This window comes from Gossypium arboreum, chromosome 1 (assembly GCF_025698485.1).
Source record: "Gossypium arboreum isolate Shixiya-1 chromosome 1, ASM2569848v2, whole genome shotgun sequence".
Taxonomy (NCBI): domain Eukaryota; kingdom Viridiplantae; phylum Streptophyta; class Magnoliopsida; order Malvales; family Malvaceae; genus Gossypium; species Gossypium arboreum.
The window spans coordinates 107,984,491-108,007,093 of NC_069070.1; the positions used below are offsets into that span (position 1 = coordinate 107,984,491).

At 35.1% G+C, this 22,603-nt stretch overlaps 1 protein-coding gene across 10 annotated transcripts; it reads right to left on the minus strand.

Moving 5' to 3' along the window:
- Positions 1-1,020: 1,020 nt before the first annotated feature.
- Positions 1,021-21,666, minus strand: LOC108480100 (tubulin-folding cofactor D-like). Of its 10 annotated transcripts, XR_008284336.1 has the most exons (8): positions 21,214-21,666; positions 20,460-20,594; positions 19,326-19,349; positions 18,251-18,399; positions 17,330-17,397; positions 2,141-2,207; positions 2,007-2,057; positions 1,021-1,352 (listed from the first exon to the last, which is right to left on the minus strand). XR_008284336.1 is itself a non-coding variant. In XM_053029977.1 (4 exons), exons 2-4 carry the CDS (start codon positions 17,357-17,359, stop codon positions 1,179-1,181), a joined length of 255 nt encoding a protein of 84 aa, XP_052885937.1. In that variant the 5' UTR covers positions 17,360-17,397; positions 18,215-18,275; the 3' UTR covers positions 1,021-1,178. The 10 variants fall into 10 exon arrangements, 1 of the variants encoding a protein (XP_052885937.1); XR_008284342.1 differs by lacking the exon at positions 2,141-2,207; XR_008284343.1 differs by lacking the exons at positions 1,021-1,352; positions 2,007-2,057; positions 2,141-2,207 and adding an exon at positions 16,923-17,055.
- Positions 21,667-22,603: the final 937 nt, after the last annotated feature.

The window sequence follows — 22,603 nt, forward strand, 5'->3', positions numbered from 1 at the left end:
TTTAGTTTCAGCTTTATGGGTTGTATTTTTGGGAGGCTTTTACTGCTTTCTTTTAGTTAACCTCTTCTGGAACTAATGACAGGTTAATTTCAACATCTAATATTCCTTGAAATAGGTGGTTCATTCCTTCATGTGATTAGTCGTTATAGAGTTATTTGCTGACCGAATCTTAATTATCTTTTTCAGTTTGATCATTGACGTCGTTGCCTTCTCAACAACTATAATGAATGCGTGTTCAACGGAACACTGGAAGTTCATGTGTGGAGTGCTTTTCATTATCATGGAGGGAACATTAAAGGGCCTTCTCCCACAAGAAAGTTGCCAGATTCAGAAAAATAACTCTCAAATTTTATCGTCTCATGATAATCGTATGGGTTGGACACGGATTCTAGCCATTAAAAAGGACGGAAGAAGCAGCATATTTTATAAACAAGGAAACAGGATTACCTTACAACCAAACTCCACCATTACAAGCACGACCTCATGGTATTGCGTAATGCTACACTGATGGTTTTGTATGCAGTGATCCAAGTAGGAAATGGCTAAATATTATAGTTCAGATCCCCAAGATACACCAAAAGCTACTACCAGTCTTCTCTGATATCACCACTATGCTACAGAACACAAAAGCTCCACATCTTATAGTTGGACGGGCCCTAATGCACTATTTTTATGTTAGGTTGTTTAGTTTATTTTCTTCAAAACAGATTTTTAGCGGCGTTTTTTTGGGCCTATAAGCGCCGCAAAAAATGCCACAACGCCGCTAATATTTTGTGGCATTTATAAAAAAAAGTCGCTAAAAGTCATGACATTTAGCGGCGCTTTTTCCACAAATGCCGCTAAAAATCATAACCTTTTAAAAATTATTTTATTTTAATTAAATAATATTTATTTCTATTTTAAATATTATATTATGTTTAATTTTTGAAATTTGAAATTTAAACTATATACTTTTAAGGATAAATAAAAATATTAACTAAATTAAATTTTCCATTAAAATTTAAACTTCAAAACTAAATATAAAAATTAATGAATTTAAATTTAATACATAAAGATTGATTCAATATGTAATTTAATACATAAAAATAACACACACAAACACACAAAGTATTACAATTTCTAAAATAAAATTCATCCTCGTGAGAAAAGAATGTCAATTCATCATCACCTCTCATTAATCAAAAGAAAAAGATCAAAAAAAAGAAGAAACAATACACAACAGAGGGCTGGTTCAAGCTTATGTGATGCCAAAGTATTGCAATTCCTGCATATAACTTAGAGAAGTCCTTTGATGCTTTCAATTCAACCGCCAGAGAATCCAAAACACCGGAACAGAAAGCCAAAGTATGCACCTGTAAGCCAAAGTCAGGCCAATAAGAAAATCACTTATACGACCCTCAAAGCGACATATGTCAAAGCACATTATCTGATCTCTTTGAATTATGATATGGAAAGATAAATTTTTAATAATGCCACCATAATGCAAGAATTAGAATTTGTTTCGACAAAAGTCATTGATCATGTTATTAATCATGTGCCTTTACATGTACAGGCGTTGCATCTAAAACCTACATAGTTTAAATAAAAAATATCACCAAATCTATTATTTAGATATGTAAACAAGTCAAACAGAATGGCCAAAGCATTTTCCTGATCCACTATGTTAGTTGTTTTTATCTTTATTTATTCCCTGAGTTTAATTTTAAACCTCAAAATATCTAAATATATTGATGCTCAAAATGCTTAATATTGCGGACAACTAACACAATAGTCTAATACTGTTTTATCTACTATGAAAAAATACTAAATTGTAAGTTACATAATGAACAATTTCAATTATTTTCACTTCAGAAAGCACCAAAAGAGTTGAACAACCTGCCTAAATTTCATCTGTTAAGATGGAAAACCTCAGTTACACAAAAGCCTCTCTCAGCCTTTTTGAAATAAATAACCAGCAACTACTATGAATTTTATAGCAAAAATATATATAAGAAAAAGTATCTTACCTCTGCAATAAAAGGCCATAATTTGCTCAATTGCTTGTTCAACCATTTTGCCTAAAAGGACAACATAGTGTAAGACAGTAAGCAACTACACTGCATAAAATCTTAACACCAAAATGGAAACACCTTTTCTATACCTAACACATGCAAATGTATCTAGTCTTTGAGATGCATATTTTATGCCTTGTCGCATAATGCTCTGACCTAAACAAGATAACACGAAAATAGAGTTACAACCAATTATAGAAGCCCAAATTGCCCGAGCCCGATTATATCAAAACCCAACCAAACCTCTAAACCCACTTAAACCCTTAACCCATGACCCATTTACATCTACCCAAACCCATTACAAAACCCAAATATTAAACCCAATTCAAAAGCCCATTAAGCCCCCCCAAAAAAAACCTAACCCAAAAAAAAAAAAAAAACCTAACCCCCAAAAAAAAAAAACCAAGAAACCCTAGCCACCTAGCCACTTTCCCACTTGCCCCATTTTTACTCCCATTTTTGATATCCATTGTCTACAACCACCACGTACAAAATAGAAAAAGAAATAATAGAAAATCATGTAAAAGATGACTATAAAAAGCCATTCAAAATCATGTAAGGGGGGATTTTACAAAGATTGAAAAAAAAAACACAAAAATCCCTTCAAATTTTGAACACAAAAGAAACATCAATAAAAAGGTTGCATCTTTTTTCTTTTTTCCTCTTCTTTCGAATATTTTTTTCTTTTTTTGTGTTGTTTTTTCTTTCTTTATATATACATATATTGTTAAAAATTTTACCTTTTCCCGCCACAGTAGGTGGTTGGCGACGACAACGACGACCGACGATCGACGATGACCTGCCCCCCTTGGCGGATTTCCTTCCCCCTCCTTCTCTCTTCTTTCCCCTTCTTTTTTTAGGTATTTTATATATATTATGTATATATTTTTAATGCCGTTAGTTATATATTTCTTATGTATATATTCTTAAATACTATTATATACATATATATATATTTTAAATACCATATTGTGTATATATTATTATTACAAATTATTACTATTGCTAGTATTATTATAACTATTATTATATTAGTGTATATTTTATGTACATATGTATATATATATATATATATTTGCACATATCATTATTTTATATTATTGTTGTAAATTTTTTATATATATTTTTTTATATACGTTTCTTAATATTTTCTTTTATTGTAGATATTATTATTATTATTACATACTTTTATTATATGCATATATATATATGTATTTTTATGTACATATTATTATTTTATATTATTATTACCAAATATATCATTTTTCCTATTTTATTATTAGTACATGATTTGTTTTTATTTTGTAAATATCATTATTATTGTTATTCTAATATTCTAGTATTCCATGTTAATATTTTTCATTAATAATATCATTTTTTTCGTCCTTTATCTATTTTAATTTCTCACTTTAGGAATATTTTTCTCATGTTTTAATTAATTTCAAAAATAAGGCAATGTACCGATTTAATATTAAGCCATCGATTTCATCGCTATGTTGGGTGAAATTAAATGGCTTGTGTTAAAAACGGATACCCTTTTTAAAAAAATCGAAAACTAAAATTCTCATTTTTCAATCGGATCACGATTAAATATTATATTAAACTCGTATTTTGAAAATCAAGTCAACACATGTTTATGAGATACCAATTTTGGGCGTCATGAGGTGCTAATACCTTCCTCACGCGTAATCGACTCCGAACCCCAATTTTTCTCTGGACTTTCATGTAGACCTAAATTTGGCCTTCTTTTTGTTTTAAAATAATTTTATTAGGTGTCCGATCACACCTATATAAAAAGGATCGGTGGCGACTCCTTTGTTAATAAAATCAAAAGTTGGTTTTCAAATGTTTAATAAATCGCCACAATTAGCGACCAAGCAAAACTAAATTTTTTTTTACGTCGCTACAACTGGCGACTCCATCGGGACCTCCATTTTGAGAGTCGAGTTGAATTAAACGCGTGTTGTCAAAATTTTCAAATTTCCATGTTCAAATTAATATTTAATCATGATCCTTAAGTTTTGTTTTGAAAAAAATCATACATACGTATCTCCTAATTTGTTTTATCTTTCGTTTTAGTTTTGTAGTTTTAAAATAAATGGAAGGATTGCAAGTTTCTCCCACACACGTGCACTTGCATTTTGCATAACATAAGCTCTCTACCCGGCTCTGTCTGTTTAAGTGAAAGTAAACGCTATGCCTTCGTGAGTTAAATCGTCCCTCCGCACAAAGCTAGTGAATACTTTCGGGTTACATATGACTTATGCTTTCGTGAGTTAACTTGTCTCTCGCATAGGCATAAGTAAATGTAATCCCTCGAATTGAACTCGTCTTTGTGATGGGTTATGACCGAGGCTTCGTGCTAATCTTAGCAGATGATAGTACGAGCAATTCGAGTACCTGTCTAGAACCAAAATCGCATATAGTGAACCATACGAGCCACCCAACTAGAGCCATGCCGAACCTCCGCTCGTTTAGTAGTCACCGAAATAAGTACACGGGAAAAGTACATCTTACCTTCTATTTCTTTTACATTTGTGCTTACTAAGCAAGGGAATCGAGTCCACTGGACCAAGTAGCTTAATTTGTTAGATTTTCCACAGTTTTTCTCTGTTTATATGTGTTGCGCTAACCAAGGTCGTTTGTCTGTATTTTTATTTTTCATCATACATCGAAGGCATCTTGTTAGGAAGGTGTTGATTAGAGATTGGTTGCCAAAAACTGGTTTCTAATGGAGGAGTCAATTATACGAGTGAGCGAAACGTTGTGTAATACTCCTTTGATTAAGGAAATGCCTAAATAGGGGCTATCTTGAAATTAACATCAAATTTTTGCATATTCATTCATGACTGACATTCATTTGACATTCATGCATTCATTCATACATTGCATATCCCATACTCGGTCGCTGAAGATAAAATATATAATTCGCAGTTGTAATACCACAAGACTAGAACCACGTCATCCGTATAAAACGCGCCGACAAGCTAGAGTAATGGAGGCTGAATTCAATGAGAGAATTGAAAGGATGGAAAGGGCTCAAAAGGAATTACAAGAGCAACTGGCCAAATCGCAACAAGAAACGAGATACCTAATGGTGAGATCTCTAGAGGAATCACTCGAGCAAAAAGATCAGATGGCCAAAATGATGGAGATGATGACAACTTTGGTCAAAGGAAAAGGACCCGTGCAGAACCCCGATGTTATGGAACCTCAGTAAAGAATTCACCACGATCAGGATCCACTCTATCCCCCGGGATTCACTCCACCACCCGCATATACAACACAAAGAGGGTATACTCAAGGGGAACCCACAGGCTTGGAACATCGACCTATGCCACCTGCTCCACCCACTAATTTGGGGCAAGGAATATTCGCGTCGAACCAAGGGGCTAGTCCTGCTGATCCACTAGTTCCAGATCTAGATGACCCAACAGAGGTAGCCAAGTTAAAATTGGATAACCATGACGCAAAATATAGGAGTCTAGAGGAAAGACTCAAAGCAATAGAAGGCACTGAAGTCTTCTCCGCACTAGGTGCCAAGGAACTCAATTTGGTACCTGATCTAATTTTGCCTCCGAAGTTCAAAGTGTCTGATTTTGAGAAGTATGATGGGACAAGGTGCCCAAAAGCACATCTCATTATGTTCTGTCGAAAAATGACCGGTTATGTGAACGAGGATAAACTACTCATACATTGCTTTCAAGATAGTCTAACAGGGTCAGCTCTTCGGTGGTACAACCAACTCAGTAGAGAAAAGATTTGATCTTGGAAAGACTTGGCATCAGCATTCTGCGAAAAGTACAAGTATGTGTCAGATATGGTGCCAGACCGGATGACCTTGCAAATGATGGAGAAAAAGCCATCAGAAACCTTCAGACAGTATGCGCAGAGATGGAGAGACGTCTCGGCCCAAGTGGAACCCCCACTAACAAAAACGGAGATAACCGTTCTCTTTATCAACACCTTAAAGGCACCGTTTTATGACAAATTAGTGGGAAGTGCCACGAAAGAGTTTGCGGATATTGTAATATCTGGTGAGCTCATAGAGAATACCGTCAAGAGCGGTAGAATGGAAGGCTCAGAAGGTTTAAAAAGGGTAGCACCTATGAAGAAGAAAGAACCAAAAGCCCACATGGTGGGAATGGGAAGCCGTTATGCCTCTAATCCATATCCGAACCAACCCCGACCTCGAAATTATCCACCTCCAAATTTCTATTATCCCCCTCAAAACCCTTACTACCAAGCACCACCTCCTTCCTACCCTGTTTACGCCACGAACAACCAAAGACCCATCACCTCATTCCCACAAAACACGATACCCGCTCAAAGCCAACCCAGAAATGAACCAAGACCAGCAAGGCCTAATCCCGAGAGGTCGCAGTTTACTCCCATCCCTGTGTCGTATGGGGAATTGTACCCAAAAATTTTGGAGAAACAGTTAATATCCCCCCATTACATGGTACCCCTTAAACCTCCATACCCAAAATGGTACGATCTAAACGCTAGTTGTGCATACCATGCTGGGAATCAGGGGCATTCTACGGAGAACTGTCTTGCCTTCAAAAGGAGAGTTCAAGGACTCATTGATGCAGGCATTTTTCGATTTGATGGTACTGGCGGTACAATCGAGAATCCATTCCCAAACCACACCGAAGGGAATGTGAGCGCAGTAGGAGAGGAAAACGAACGGCAAAGTAGAAGATGGGTTTCTGAAATAAGAACACCTCTGCAGAAAATCTGGGAGGTACTAGTTGAAAAAGAGTTGTTCTATCATCTTAACGGAGTATTCGAAGGAAAAGATGCAAAAGGTCACAGTTTTTTTGAGTTCCATGGCGTTGAAGGGTACGACATACAGTCCTGCGATGAGTTCAGAGGATTACTGCAAAGTATAATGGATAACAAGGAGATTGGGATCTTTTATAAAAGCGAGGAGGCCGATAGAGGAGAAATATACACTTCTGACAACTAATCATCAGGTTTCCCATATAGCGCCAACCGACCGTTAATAATTTATTATGACGCGAAAAAAGAGCCGGTGAAGCCAAAAATGATAATCGAAGTACCATCTCCTTTCCCTTATAAGAACAATAAAACAGTACCGTGGAGATACGATGTTAATATTGTCACACCGGAAGTTGGAAATTCCAAAGCCATAACTGAAGATGTGGGAGAGGTAGGTCATTTTATCCGCAGTGGGCGTTGTTATTCGAAAGAAGTCGAACCAGTAAAAAAGAATAGTGATTGGAAGCAAAAAGGGAAGGCAGTGATGCACGAAGTCGAAATCGAGCAAGAAATTCCACCCGTGCAAGAAACCAAAAAGCCTGTGAATGAGAAAGAAGTTCAGGAATTCTTGAAATTTATCAAGCACAGCGAGTATAGTGTGGTGGAACAATTGAGTAAGCAGCCAGCACGAATCTCAGTTTTATCTCTACTGTTAAATTCAGAGCCACACTGGAATACTTTATTGAAGGTGTTAAATCAAGCTTATGTGGCCAACAACATATCCGTTGAGAAGCTTGATAGATGGGTAAATAATCTAAATGCGGACAATTTCATCTCTTTTAGTGATGATGAGATACCGCCAAATGGTAAAGGCTCGGTGAAAGCGCTACATATCACGACTCGCTGTAAGGGCTACATAATACCGAACGTACTCATCGATAATGGGTCAGCGCTAAATGTTATGCCATTGGCCACGCTTTCCAGAATACCGATGGATTTGTCCTACTTAAGGCCCTGTCATTCCACGGTAAAGGCATTCGACGGAACGAGTCGCGAAGTCATGGGAAAGATCGAAATCCCTTTGGAAGTGGGCCCTTACATTTATGATGTCGAGTTCCAAGTCATGAACATTACACCCTCTTATAACTGCCTTTTGGGAAGACCCTAGATCCATTCTACTGGAGCAGTCACATCATCCCTCCATCAAAAGGTGAAATTTATCATGGACGGTTGTTTGGCCACTGTCGAGGGAGAAGAAGACATTGTCGCATCTGTCTCTGCCGATGCACCGTACTTGGAAGTGAACAAAGACGCATTGGAATGTTCCTTCCGATCCTTTGAATTCGTCAATGCCACTTTTGTTGTTGAGGAAAGCAATTCGGTGCCAAACCGCCGAGAAATACTAGAATGGGTGTCAAATTGACCGTAGGAAGGGGAGCTCGAGCGAGAAGAGGTTTAGGGAGATATCTGCAAGGAATAGTCAGGGCTTTAAAGCCAGTGCACTACAAGGCCCGATATGGTTTGGGGTTCCAGCTTGACATGCGTCAAAAAAGAAGACAGTGGAAAAAAGATCAGGAAAGAAGGATTGCAAGAACTTTGGGCCGAGAACTAGAATGGGAACCAATAGAGTACCCTCCTTTGTCAAAAACATTTACATCTGCGGGAATGATATACCCTGGACAAGATGGTCCATGAAACACACTATGGTTAATTGAAAAGGGTCTTCAAAATGTCAGTATAAATGTTATTGACAAAGGGGCTGATGTGAGTAAAGATGTCTTAAGGATACGCCCTTGTCCCCCTGGTTTCATGTTGAACAATTGGACTGCCGAGGAGCTTCTTGTAGTTTATAAGTCTTCAGAGTAATGATAAACGTTAACCTTCTATTGTGTCCTTAGATATAATAGAATTCTTTTGTAAGAGCTTGCATTCGCTCTTTATCATTTAAATGAATATCAATGAAGATGCATTTTGTCACGATTTTTTCGCATTATCACTAATTTCATAATCATTTTCTCATTTCATAGCCTATCCTTACATTTGCCTCATTGCCATGACTTAACATTTTACTTGGATGTCCCTCTATAGCTTCCTTTTCCATTCAACTTTCAGGTGCTCAGATATTGACGACATGAATAAGCCCGTTACGAATCTTAAAATTGATTTTGAGAAGGCTGTTTGCTTGGGAGAATTTGAAACCGAAGAAAATGCTGAAGATTACGTCTCGTCTCCTGAATTGTTAAGAATGGTGGAATAAGAGGATAAACAGATTTTGCCTCATGAAGAATCTGCGGAAACAATAAACTTGGGCACTGAAGAAAGGAAACAAGAAGTGAAGATTGGGACTTCTATTTCAGAGAGCACTACGCATAATTTGATCGCTTTGCTCCGCGAGTACAAAGATATTTTCGCATGGTCATACCAGGATATGCCAGGGCTAGATGAAGATTTAGTGGTCCACAAGCTCCCATTAAAGCCAGAATGCAAGCCTATCCAGCAAAAATTAAGACGGATGAGACCCGAAATGTTGTTGAAAATAAAAGAGGAAGTCAAGAAGCAATTTGATGCTGGCTTCCTACAAGCCTCCAAATATTCAGAATGGGTGGCTAACATAGTCCCGGTACCAAAGAAAGATGGCAAAGTACGAATGTGCGTGGATTACCGTGACCTGAATCGAGCAAGCCCAAAAGATAATTTTCCCTTGCCACATATTGATACGTTGGTGGACAACACAGCAAAACATTCATTATTTTCTTTCATGGATGGATTCTCGGGGTATAATCAAATCAAGATGGCCCCTGAGGATATGGAGAAAACTACCTTCATAACAATGTGAGGAACGTTCTGCTACAAGGTGATGCCATTCGGATTAAAGAATGCTAGGGCAACATATCAGAGGGCTATGGTGACGTTATTCCATGACATGATGCATAAAGAAATAGAGGTCTACGTCTACAATATGATTGCTAAATCCCGAGGGGAAGAAGAGCATGTAGTGAGTTTCAAGAAGTTGTTCGACAGGCTGAGAAAATTCCAGTTAAAGCTCAATCCAGTCAAATGTACGTTTGGGGCTACCTCGGGGAAGTTGCTAGGCTTCATTGTCAGTGAAAGAGGTATCGAGGTTGATCCAGATAAAATAAAAGCCATTCAAGAGTTACCATCTCCGCGCACGCAAAAAGAAGTTAGAGGATTTTTAGGGAGATTAAATTACATCGCCCGATTTATCGCTCAGCTTACCAACCAATGCGATCCAATCTTTCGACTTCTTCGAAAACATAACCCTGGAGAATGGAATGAGGAATGCCAGGTGGCCTTTGATAAAATAAAGCAATATTTGTCTAGTCCTCCAGTGCTAGTACCACCAACTCCGGGAAGGCCATTTATATTGTATTTAACTGTGTTTGAAAATTCAATGGGTTGCGTACTGGGGAACCACGACGAGTTAGGAAAGAAAGAAAAGGCGATCTACTACCTCAGTAAAAAGTTCACTAAATATGAGGCAAAGTATTCGTCCATTGAAAAATACTGTTGCGCTCTGGTTTGGGTAGCTCGGAGACTCAGACAGTATATGTTGTATCATACGACATGGCTAATTTCAAAGCTAGACCCAATAAAATACATGATGAAATCACCGGCACTCTCAAGAAGAATGGCACGATGGCAGATCCTCCTATCAGAATATGACATTGCCTATGTAAGTCAGAAGTCGATAAAAGGGAGCGCAATAGCTAATTTCTTAGCGACTTCGACGACGGAGGAATATAAGCCCTTGAAATTTGATTTCCAGATGAAGACTTAATGTGCATCACAGAAATGGAATCCGAGTCATCAAAAGAGAAGTCATGGAAGATGTGCTTTGATGGTGCGTCAAATGCTTTAGGGCATGGAATTGGAGCAATCTTGGTATCACCAGACGGGAATCATTATCCGTTCACTGCAAGACTGAATTTCTTCTGTACCAATAACATAATAGAATATGAGGCCTGTATCATGGGACTTCGTGCAGCTATTGAACGAAACATCGAAATCTTAGAGGTGTACGGGGACTCAGCCCTAGTGGTTTACCAAATTCGTGGAGAGTGGGAAGTGAGGGACCCAAAATTGATTAAGTACAGTGATTTAGTAGTGAATTGATCAAAGAATTCAAAAAATAACTTTTATTACTTCATGAGAAGAAAACCAATTGGTCGATGCCACGCCACCTTGGCTTCAATGTTCAAAGCAAGTAAAGAAGCGAAATAATGCCCTCAAAATGATCATATACGAGGTCCCTGCACACTGTTGTAGCATTGAGAAAGAAGCAGACGGACGGCCATGGATCCATGATATCTTAGAATATATCAAGAATCAAAGCTATCCCGAACAAGCGAATGAGAATGACAAAAGAACAATCAGAAGAATGGCAGCGGGATTTGTTCTTGATGGGGATATCCTGTATAAAAGAGGAAAGGATCAAGTACTTTTGAGATGCGTGGATAATGTTGAAGCCAGAAAGATACTTGAAGATGTCCATGAAGGAATCTGTGGGACACATGCTAATGGTTTCAGTATGGCCAGAAAGATTATGAGACTCGGTTACTACTAGTTGACGATGGAAAGCGACTGCATTAGTTTTGCCAGAAAATGCCACAAATGTCAAATCTACGGCGATAAAATTCATGTAGCCCCTTCGCCTCTTCACATCATGACTTCTCCGTGGCCTTTTTCTATGTGGGGCATATATGTCATAGGGCCTATTTTCCCGAAAGCTTCTAATGGACATCGATTCATTTTTGTGGTCATTGATTACTTCACAAAATGGATAGAAGCCGCTTCGTTTGCCAATGTGACCAAGACTGCAGTTTGTAGGTTTTTTAAGAAGGAAATCATTTGTCGATATGGTTTGCCTGAAAGAATCATTTCAGATAACGCCATGAATCTGAATAACAAGATGATGAAGGAAGTATGCGAGCAATTCCAAATAAAGCATCATAACTCCTCGCCCTATCGCCCAAAGATGAGCGAAATCATTGAAGTAGCCAATAAAAATATTAAGAGGATCATTGGGAAAATGACTGAGACGTTTAAAGATTGGCACGAGAAGCTTCCATTTGCTTAGTTTGCATATCGCACATCTGTACGAACATCTACGGGAGCAACTCTTTTCTCTCTGGTTTATGGAATGGAAGCTGTGCTACCTATCGAGGTTGAGATCCCTTCTCTACGAGTCTTAATGGAATCAAAGTTAAAAGAAGCAGAATGGGTACAAGCTTGATATGATCAGCTGAACCTCATTGAAGAAAAGCGTCTCAGGACAATTTGTCACGGGCAGATGTACCAAAAAAGAATGATAGCAGCCCATGACAAGAAGGTACGACCAAGAGAATTCCATTAAGGAGAACTCGTGCTGAGAAAAATTCTCCCAATACAAAAAGATCTGCGAGGGAAATGGGCACCAAACTGGGAAAGACCGTACGTCGTAAAGAAGGCATTCTTAGGAGGAGCTTTGATCCTTACCGAGATGGATGGGAAAGAGTTGTCGAATCCAGTGAACTCAGATGCTGTGAAGAAATATTATGCTTAAGATGAAAACCCGAAAAGGGCATCTTAAAAAAAAAAAAAAAAAGAGGATTAAGGTGAAAACCCCAAAAGGGCGTCTTGATTAGTACAAAAAGATTAGGATAAAAACCCGAGAGGGCGTCCTAATGAAACAAACCTGGCGATCGAACGATAGGTCAAGCAGTGAGGCTACGATGATTTGAAGCATTTTAAAGCTCGAAATCTTCTACGCAAGAAGCGCTCGAAAAGATTTTTGATTGAGGAACGAGGAAGAGTTCATGTGTTGAATATCTAGAACATTTGTTTCCGTTGAATACGATCATTTCTTTCTTTTTGACATTTTTTACTCTCATTATTTAACTTGTTTTGTTTGCCACATTTGAAATAGATGAATATGAAATATCATTTTTGTCCCTATCTGACCTTTTTCATGCATCACATTATTTACATGATAAATGGTGAAATGACATACTCTAAACAAAAGAAATGTTAAGCATTACCTGGATGAAAATTTGATAAGCACAAGAGTCTCAAAGTAAGAACAAAGTTCAATTAGGGGCAGAAGAGTGATATCTGAGAAACGTCGATTACTCGTGAAGCTTGAAGACAGGTATAAGGCCTGAAGAGAAAGTCGAGAATCAAAGCAATGAACACAGATCCTCAACAATCGTGGCTAAATGGACATACGACAAACATGCTTAAGGAGCACTGCATAATCATGTAGGCATAAAAGCATTTAAGACAAACATGTGCATATCATGATAACATCATGCATGACATATACAGGTACTCCAGTAGAGCAAGAAGATGTGATAATAGCTGAAAAGACACATGAGTTCCACCAGATGACATGTTCTGGTATTCTGATGTTTTATTTCAAAATTCAATTCATATTGTGAGAGGTGAGTTGAGCCTCGGGACACGCTGAGGTATTGTCAATTTTTCGTATGTTTCAAAAATCAACTCATATTTCGAGAGGTGAGTTGAGCCTCAGGACCCGCTGAGGTATTTTAAAAAAAAAATCAACTCATATTGTGAGAGGTGAGTTGAGCCTCAGGACACGCTGAGGTAATTTCAATTTCTGTTGTCAAAAAAATCAACTAGTATTGCGAGAGGCGAGTTGAGCCTCAGGTCACACGTCGAGGTATTTTCAATTTTCGTTTTTCAAATTTCTGCCTTTCAAAAAAAAAATCAACTCATATTGCGATATGTGAGTTGAGCCTCAGGACACGCTGAGGTAATTTCAATTTCTATTGTCAAAAAAATCAACTCGTATTGTGAGAGGCGAGTTGAGCCTCAGGTCACACACCGAGGTATTTTTAATTTCCGTTTTTCAATTTCTGCCTTTCAAAAAAAAAATCAACTCATATTGCGAGAGGTGAGTTGAGCCTTGGCTCACGCGCTGAGCTATTTTCAATTCATCTTTCAAAAAATCAACACATATTGCGAGAGGTGAGTTGAGCTTCAGATCACCTGCGAGGTATTTTTCAATTTATATTTTTCAAAAAATCAACTCACATTGCGAGATGTGAGTTGAGCCTCGGGTCACATGTCGAGGTATTTTCAAAATCTGTTTTTCAGATTCTGTTTTCAAAAATCAACTCATATTGCGAGAAGTTAGTTGAGCCTTGGCTCACGTGCTGAGCTATTTTCAATTTTTTTTCTTCAAAAAAATTCAACTCATGTTACGAGAGGTGAGTTGAGCTTTTTAATTTCTGCGAGAGTTGAGTTAAGTCTTTTAATTTCTGTTTTTCAAAAATCAACTCATATTGCGAGAGGTGAGTTGAACCTTCATCACATATCAAGGTATTTTCAAAATCGCTTTTCAAGTTAAGTTTCAAAAATCAACTCATATTGCGAGAGGTGAGTTGAGCCTTGGTTCACGCTATTGAGCTATTTTCAATTTCGTCTTTCAAAAAATCAACTCATATTGCGAGAGGTGAGTTGAGCTTGAGATCACACTCGAGGTATTTTTTCAATTTATATTTTCAAAAAATCAACTCACATTGCGAGATGTGAGTTGAGCCTCGAGTCACATGTCGAGGTATTTTCAAAATCTGTTTTGATTTTATTTTCAAAATCAACTCATATTGAGAAGTGAGTTGAGCCTTGGCTCACGTCTTGAGCTATTTTAATTTTTTTCAAAAAATTCAACTCATATTGCGAGATGTGAGTTGAGCTTTTTAATTTCTGCGAGAGTTGAGTTGAGTCTTTTAATTTCTGTTTTTCAAAAATCAACTCATATTGCGAGAGGTGAGTTGAACCTTCAGTCACATATCGATGTATTTTAAAAATCTGCTTTTCAAGTTAAGTTTCAAAAAATCAACTCATATTGTGAGAGGTGAGTTGAGCCTTAGCTCACGTGCTGAGCTATTTTCAATTTCTGTTTTTAATGTCTGTTTTTAGAGAGTCAATTCATATTGCGAAAAATGAGTTGAGCTCAAGATCACATGCCGAGTAGAGAATAAAGATTGAAGCTGATTGAAGACGTCAGATTCTGTCTCTTTAAAGTTGCAGTGGAGTTGATCGAAGGTATCAGATCTTGCCTTTCTGGAGTCGCAGAAGAAAAGACCACAAACCTTATCTCACTGAAGCGATAGAAGAGTAGATTGAAGTTGTAGATCTCACCTTTCTGAAGTTACAGCGAAGTAGATCGAAGCCATACATTTCATATCCTTGAAGTTACATCGAAATAAATTGAAGCTACAAGGCGTATATCACAAGATGTAGTGGAGTGAACCAAAGCTACAAGATGCGGTGGACTGAAAAGGGACTAACTAAACAAGAAGAGTTCCAAAGCAAGTCAAGACCTAGCAAGACTGGGCAAATTTGGTCTTCCTTGAAAGTCTTTGCTCTATTATCGTTGCACGACAATGAGCAAAGAGGGGCAGCTGTAGAAGCCCAAATTGCCCGGGCCCGATTATATCAAAACCCAACCAAACCTCTAAACCCACTAAAACCCTTAACCCATGACCCATTTACATTTACCCAAACCCATTACAAAACCCAAATATTAAACCCAATTCAAAAGCCCATTAAGCCCCCCAAAAAAAAAACCTAACCCAGAAAAAAAAAAACCTAACCCCCCAAAAAAAAAACCAAGAAACCCTAGCCACCTAGCCACTTTTCCACTTGCCCCATTTTTCCTCCCATTTTTGATATCCATTGTCTACCACCACCACCTACAAAATAGAAAAAGAAATAATAGAAAATCATGTAAAGATGACTATAAAAAGCCATTCAAAATCATGTAAGGGGATTTTACAAAGATTGAAAAAAACACAAAATCCTTCAAATTTTGAACACAAAAGAAACATCAATAAAAAGGTTGCATCTTTTCTTTTTCCTCTTCTTTCGAATCTTTTTTCTTTTTTTGTGTTGTTTTTTTCTTTCTTTATATATACATATATTGTTAAAATTTTACCTTTCCTACCACCGTGGTGGGCCGACGATGATGACGGCGACCGACGATCGACGGTGCCCGACCCCTTGGCGAATTTCCTTTCCCCTCCTTCTCTCTTCTTTCCCCTTCTTTTTTTAGGTATTTTATATATATTATGTATATATTTTTAATGCCATTAGTTATATATTTCTTATGTATATATTCTTAAATACTATTATATACATATATATATATTTTAAATATCATATTGTGTATATATTATTATTACAAATTATTACTATTGCTAGTATTATTATAACTATTATTATATTAGTGTATATTTTATGTACATATGTATATATATATATATTTTACACATATCATTATTTTATATTATTATTGTAAATTTTTATATATATATTTTTATGTACGTTTCTTAATATTTTCTTTTATTGTAGATATTATTATTACATACTTTTATTATATGCATATATATATATATGTATTTTATGTACATATTATTATTTTATATTATTATTACAAAATATATCATTTTTCTTATTTTATTATTAATATATGATTTGTTTTTATTTTGTAAATATCATTATTATTGTTATTCTAATATTCTAGTATTCCATGTTAATATTTTTCATTAATAATATCATTTTTTTTCGTCCTTTATCTATTTTAATTTCTCACTTTAGGAATATTTTTTCTCATGTTTTAATTAATTTCAAAAATAAAGCAATGTACCGATTTAATATTAAGCCATCGATTTCATCGCTATGTTGGGTGAAATTCATCGGCTTGTGTTAAAAAACGAGACACCCTTTCTAAAAAAAAAAATCGAAAACTAAAAATTCTCATTTTTCAATCGGATCACGATTAAATATTATATTGAACTCGTATTTTTGAAAATCAAGTCAACATATGTTTATGAAATACCAATTTTGGGCGTCGCGAAGGTGCTAATACCTTCCTCACGCGTAACTGACTCCCGAACCTCAATTTTTCTCTAGACTTTCATGTAGACCTAAATTTGGCCTTCTTTTTGTTTTAAAATAATTTTATTAAGTGTCCGATCACACCTATAAAAAAGGATCGGTGGCGACTCCCTTTGTTAATAAAATCGAAAGTTGGTTTTCAAATGTTTAATAAATCGCTACAATTAACGACCAAACGAAACTAAATTTTTTTTTACGTCGCTACACCAATTATAACCTAGATGAAACAAGGAAGAAAAACGAGGACTTCTATTGATCAACCTGAGAACAAAACAATACAAGTAAAACGTAGAAAAGTCTTGCAGCGAACACACAAAAGTTCTCGTGCAAATACACCAAGTTCTTTCAAAATCAACTACATCAAATAAATCAAAAGAATATATAAATGTTTTAAATGGAAGAGAGAAAAAAGCTGATTTTTTTTCATTAATTATAACTAAAAGTTCACAAGGCAATAGAAACTAATGCTATTGGAATAATATCTTAAAACAAATTCAATTCAAAATCGTTTTGGTATTCATTTCGCAGCCAAATATAGCCTAATCTATTAAAATAATTATACAATTAAATTAAGTGCTCAAAATTTCCATACTTTCTTGAGAAACAAACAGATCATGAAAAAAAAGTACCTGCTGCTCCGAAAGTGGCTTACATTGCATCAGCTGCGAGATTTGTTCATCGAGATCGAGGCCTGACTCTGTTGGTGCACCCATTGTTGATTATTAAGTAGCAAGAATAGAAATGATAAAGAGAGGGAGAGACCATTAAGGCTGGTGGTACAAATTTAGCACAAAGGCCAAAAAGGTCAAATAGGAATCCAGAATATCTTTTATCCCTCGAAACCAAATAATGAAATTACATGACAAATGCCTTACTGGTATTTTAACTATAATTAGTACAGTTTTTATATTAATGGATTAAAAGTATAAAGTTGTGATTAAATAGATTGCCAGGTTTAATATGTTCATTTTCTCTACAGCAAAAGTTTCAAATTAGTAATTATAATTTTGAGTGTTTAAAATTTGTATAATCTACCGATTTCTTAATTCAAAATTATCAATCATATTCAATATATTGAATCAATAAATTATTTGTGCGATGACTGTAGCCTTTTTAAGATAATTTATTCTATTTTCACATATTTTAAAAGTCATGAGTATTACCTTATAGTATTTTATTTGGCCACTATTTTTATTTTTTAATTAAATAGAGAAGTGTTTATTAATTATACATATGCATATTTTACAATAAAAGATAATATGTCGACTCTCCACTTGTTATCATTTTAATATTTACTGATTTTTAACTAAATACATTATGATAATCGATGGGTAAAAATTATTTTATTAAATTATTATAATTTGATGAAAAATTTAATACTAAAAATGTAATATAATAAAATTTGCTATTCAAGTGATGGAAATTAACTAATTAGATCTGCTGTTAACTAATTAGATCAAGTGATGGGTGATAAAGTGATTCGAATATATTTTTGTATTGATGAGATATATTACCTAATTAGATCTGCTATTCAAGTGATGGAAATTAACCTCGCGATCAAAACGACCTTGCCTGAGAAGTGCAGGATCTAACAAATCTCTACGATTTGTAGCAGCCGAAAATATAACACCTTTGCCAGTATCAAACCCATCAAGCTCTATTAGTAGCTGATTCAAAGTAGTTTCCCGCTCCTGAGTGGCTGCATTATACAGGTGGTCTGTTGTTTCCGTGAAAATCCCGACATCGATCGAGATAGAAAGAAAGAGAAAATCATTTACATATGATCTTAAAGACAGCTATGTTTTTCTCCTCCCCACTAAATTCATCTATAGTTATCTTCCTACTCATAATTGCAATGATAATTGGCCTGTAAAAGGTACCGAATGTAGCTCATTCTCAGTGTCTTATAAAATACCATAAAAGATAACCAAGGCAACTATATTTCCATTTCCAATCACTTGATTTAAATCAGATGCAAAATATTAATGCTTAGTTGCAAACTATATCTGCTAAAGCATTCGCCTTCAGATGTCAACAAATGGTGTGGTTTCAACAAATTCTTGCATTAAAAAAAGAAGGGATAGGAGTAGCAACAAGATTATCATACCTAGTTGCTAAAGCATCAATTTCATCAATGAATATAACTGATGGTTTATTTACCTGCAAAAGATAAGAATTTCTCAACAAATTACACAAAGTACATAGCACAACCAAGTATCTGTAAATAAAATAAAAGGAATCTGTACTTATAACATAAAAAAATAACACAGAAAATACAGCAAGCTGATTTATAGGTGGCCCAACCATCTGCGACATTTTATCTGTTCCCTAATTATTATCATATGCCCAACAATTAACAGCTACATGCTGCCTTAGCAATCAAATATAAGAAACTTATAGCATTATCACCTTGGCTCTCTTAAACAGATCTCTGATACGAGCAGAACCAACACCGACTAAAACTTCCACAAATTCTTAGTATTAAGTTACTAATTCTTTGTATAATAAAATTAGAGGTGATCTAAAAGGCATAGAAAAACAAATGTAAAATTTCTTTGTTTTAAGTTACTTAGTCCCATATTCCAATAAATACATCCATCCATGACAAAGAAACAGGAAACTGACCTGTAAAGGAAGCATTGCTCAATCCTGCATTAATTAAAGATAGAACCATAAAATTGGCTTAATTATGCTGGGCAAAATTGCCAAAGATCACATGTAATTCCTGTTTTAAGTAAAGTCAAAGCCTTAAGGGCTGGACAAGTTACTAATATCACATGTAATTCCAGTTCATGGCTGTTATAATGGTATTGTACAAGTCAAAAAATAACTTTGCTCATAATGATGAAAATGCCCCATCCAAGTTCAATTAGTTGCTGCCAAACTCAAAAGAGCTCATATGACTATTACAATACAGATATACAGAGAAAGAGCAAGTTCTACCTTTTAAGTAAAGAAAATGAAAATGTCAAATCATACTTGTAATTAAACTAATTTTCTACCTTTTATAATCTATTAGTAATCCTTTTTTAATACGAAGATAGGAAAAAAAAAATCACTACCACATTTCTTCTGTTGGATCCTTTTTTCTTTATACAAACCAACAAAAATAACTCAAATCAGATAGAGGGAAAAAGAATTATTCAGAAGACATGTAACCTTGGGCAATCAAATGAACTACCGAGGAAACGACACAACTCATACACGATGGTTAACAATTCTACAATTGATTGCAGAAACAACCAAATATAAATCCTAAATCCAGAGGTGAAAGAATGAGTATTGAAACAAGAGTGACGTAAAAAAATTAAGTAGAATCAACCTGGACCTCTTGGCAATAAATTAGTGGTCTCATTTACATAATCCAAGTGTGGATATTTATGACCCCATGCATTGCATTGCTCACCAAATGTCACACACACACACAAAAAAAAGGGTTATGACTATCACATACACTGACCTCCTTATACCCTTTTGTTGATCAATGGGAAAAACTATAAGGCAAATTGAGATACAATGCATTTCAACAGCGAATGCGACTTTCTAAGGCCCCATTTCGTTGGTCAAATCCAAATCCACCAACTCTTGGTTTTTTTTGTCTTTTTCTTTCCTTTTTCAGTATAGAAATTCATTCAAGTGTTTTATTTTATGGTATTCCCTATATAACTGCACTGCATTTCATTTGCATGCGCCCCCTCTAATCTATATATATATCCTCTTCATGTGTGAGTGGAAAACTACGAAAACCAGTAAAGTCACCTTTCCAAAGCTGGCTGTTTGACTACTAATGGGGGTTGAGGGGAACTGATGGTAACCCCTTCGCGTGCTGACTCTCCATTTCAAGCAGCATCAATGACTTCTGTCTTTGATACCTGTTCCTCTTTGCAGCAAGTGCTGCAAACAACACCAACAAACAATTTTATCACACGCAATCGCAGCATCAGTCAGTTTGCTGTTGAAACAAAAGCAGATTAAACCAAACAAACTAGCAACTGAAGTGTAGCCATGTTACATCAAACTTGTACAAGGAATCAAACTTACGCTCTCTATTGCTAATCAGAGAAACGAAACAAAATCAATATAGTTAAAAAAATCCAGCATTCTAAAGCAACCGCCTAATTTTGAACCCAATTAATTCACAACATATCGTTCTTCGGTTTTAATTCTTTTAAATGAATAAAACAAGCAACGAAAACAACACTAAGAAGCTAATTGTAAAGATCTGCTTAAACTAATTATCCACCGAATTAATATCACTTCAAACAATCACTAAAAGTTAAATCCCGTGTTCTATTTCTTCAGCGAAAGAAAGAGCAAAACAAAACAGCAGCAACCTCAACTGAAATTAGTATATTTAACCGCAGTCAACTGAATTCAATGGAACTTCAAGAATTTCTCAGATTCATTAAGCTTTTCCAAGCTCTTTTCTGCTTCTTCCATTTCCTTAGAAACAAACAAACAAAACCCTAGAAAGAGAGAGAGAAAAATAGAAGAAATGTGGATCTGAACTTACCTCTGAAACAATGTTAGGCATTATTTTTTTCGTTTAGATGTAAAAAACAAGTTGAAATTTCTTCCTTTGTGAGACTGATGACTTCGTCTGAGGAATAAAGCAAAAAATAAGCTTCTTGAAACTACCAAAACTGGTAGCAAATAGGAAGGCTTTGGAGTTACGAGATCGAGGCTATTGTATTGCAGTCCTTCCATGAAATGCCAATAGACACAACCCCACCTTCAACGCCGCCGTCTGGTTCACTGCCATCTCTTCTATCTCAGAGTCTAACTGGAAACCAAATCAAGACTGCTGCTGGAGACTTTCTTGATTGAAAAGAGAAATAGAAGGGTGAGATTGGGAGTGTTTTGAGGATATTGATTTTAGGGGAAAAATTTTCGGGGTTTTAGAGAGGGGAAATTTGAGAATAAAACCGCGCATTGATTTTTTTGAGGCGTTTTTTATAAAAATGCCATTATTGTTAATCTTTTATTGCGTTTTTTTATAAAAACGCCGCAATAAATTATTCCATTTTAAATACACGATACCGTTTTGTTCTACTAAAAGTTTTAATTTCATCTATTAAAATTATTAGTTAAATAATTTTATAAAATATTTATTATTATTATTATTATTTATAAATTGGTTTTATAAATAAAAAATTAAGTACTCTGAAAATAAATATCGTGTATTTTAATAATAAAACAAATAATTAAATGGTTGTAATTAATTATTTAAGTTAAAATTATCTAACGTAAGCAATCAATCTCTCACATATCAAATTTTTATTAAAGATTGAGACGTTAATCATGATTTTATATTATTCTTTTCGATCTAATCTCCATTTCATTAGAGATATTTCTTCCTAACTAAAATATAAATATTTTGCTAGAATTCGATGTGGAATGATTTTAGTTTTTGTATTTCATTTTTATTTGTTATAATCTGGTCCTATCCAAAATAGATAGTTACTTATCCATATCAATGATCTGTTACTTTTTTATTTATTTATCAATTTTTTAAATCTAATATTTAAATATATCAAATGGTTTAGATTAAATATTTTAAAATATAAAAGAATTAATTGATTGTAAAAATTTCATCATTTAACAAATCTTAAGTAAACCTTAAATCCTAAACCATTTAATATATATAAAATTTATCTATTATTTCTTAAATAATTTAAACTATAATCATAATTTTAATATATTAAAATTAATATTATCTTTTTACAATTATATAAGAAATTATTTAATATATAAATTAAAAACACTAATTAATCTAAACCCTAAATCCTAACCCTAAACCTTAAACCATAAAACATAAACCCTTAACCCTTAACCTTAAATCCCAACACCCTAAAACTAAAACCCTAACATTTAACCCATAAACCATAAACCATGATCCCTAA

Excerpts from the sequence above, each read along its gene's own strand:
- LOC108480100 (XM_053029977.1), bottom strand. The coding sequence starts at position 17,359 with ATGCAATGTAAGCCACTTTCGGAGCAGCAG. Across the intron at positions 2,058-17,329 it reads AGCCACTTTCGGAGCAGCAG|GCAAAATGGTTGAACAAGCA; the intron begins GTACTTTTTTTT and ends TTGTCCTTTTAG. Across the intron at positions 1,353-2,006 it reads TATGGCCTTTTATTGCAGAG|GTGCATACTTTGGCTTTCTG; the intron begins GTAAGATACTTT and ends TTTGGCTTACAG.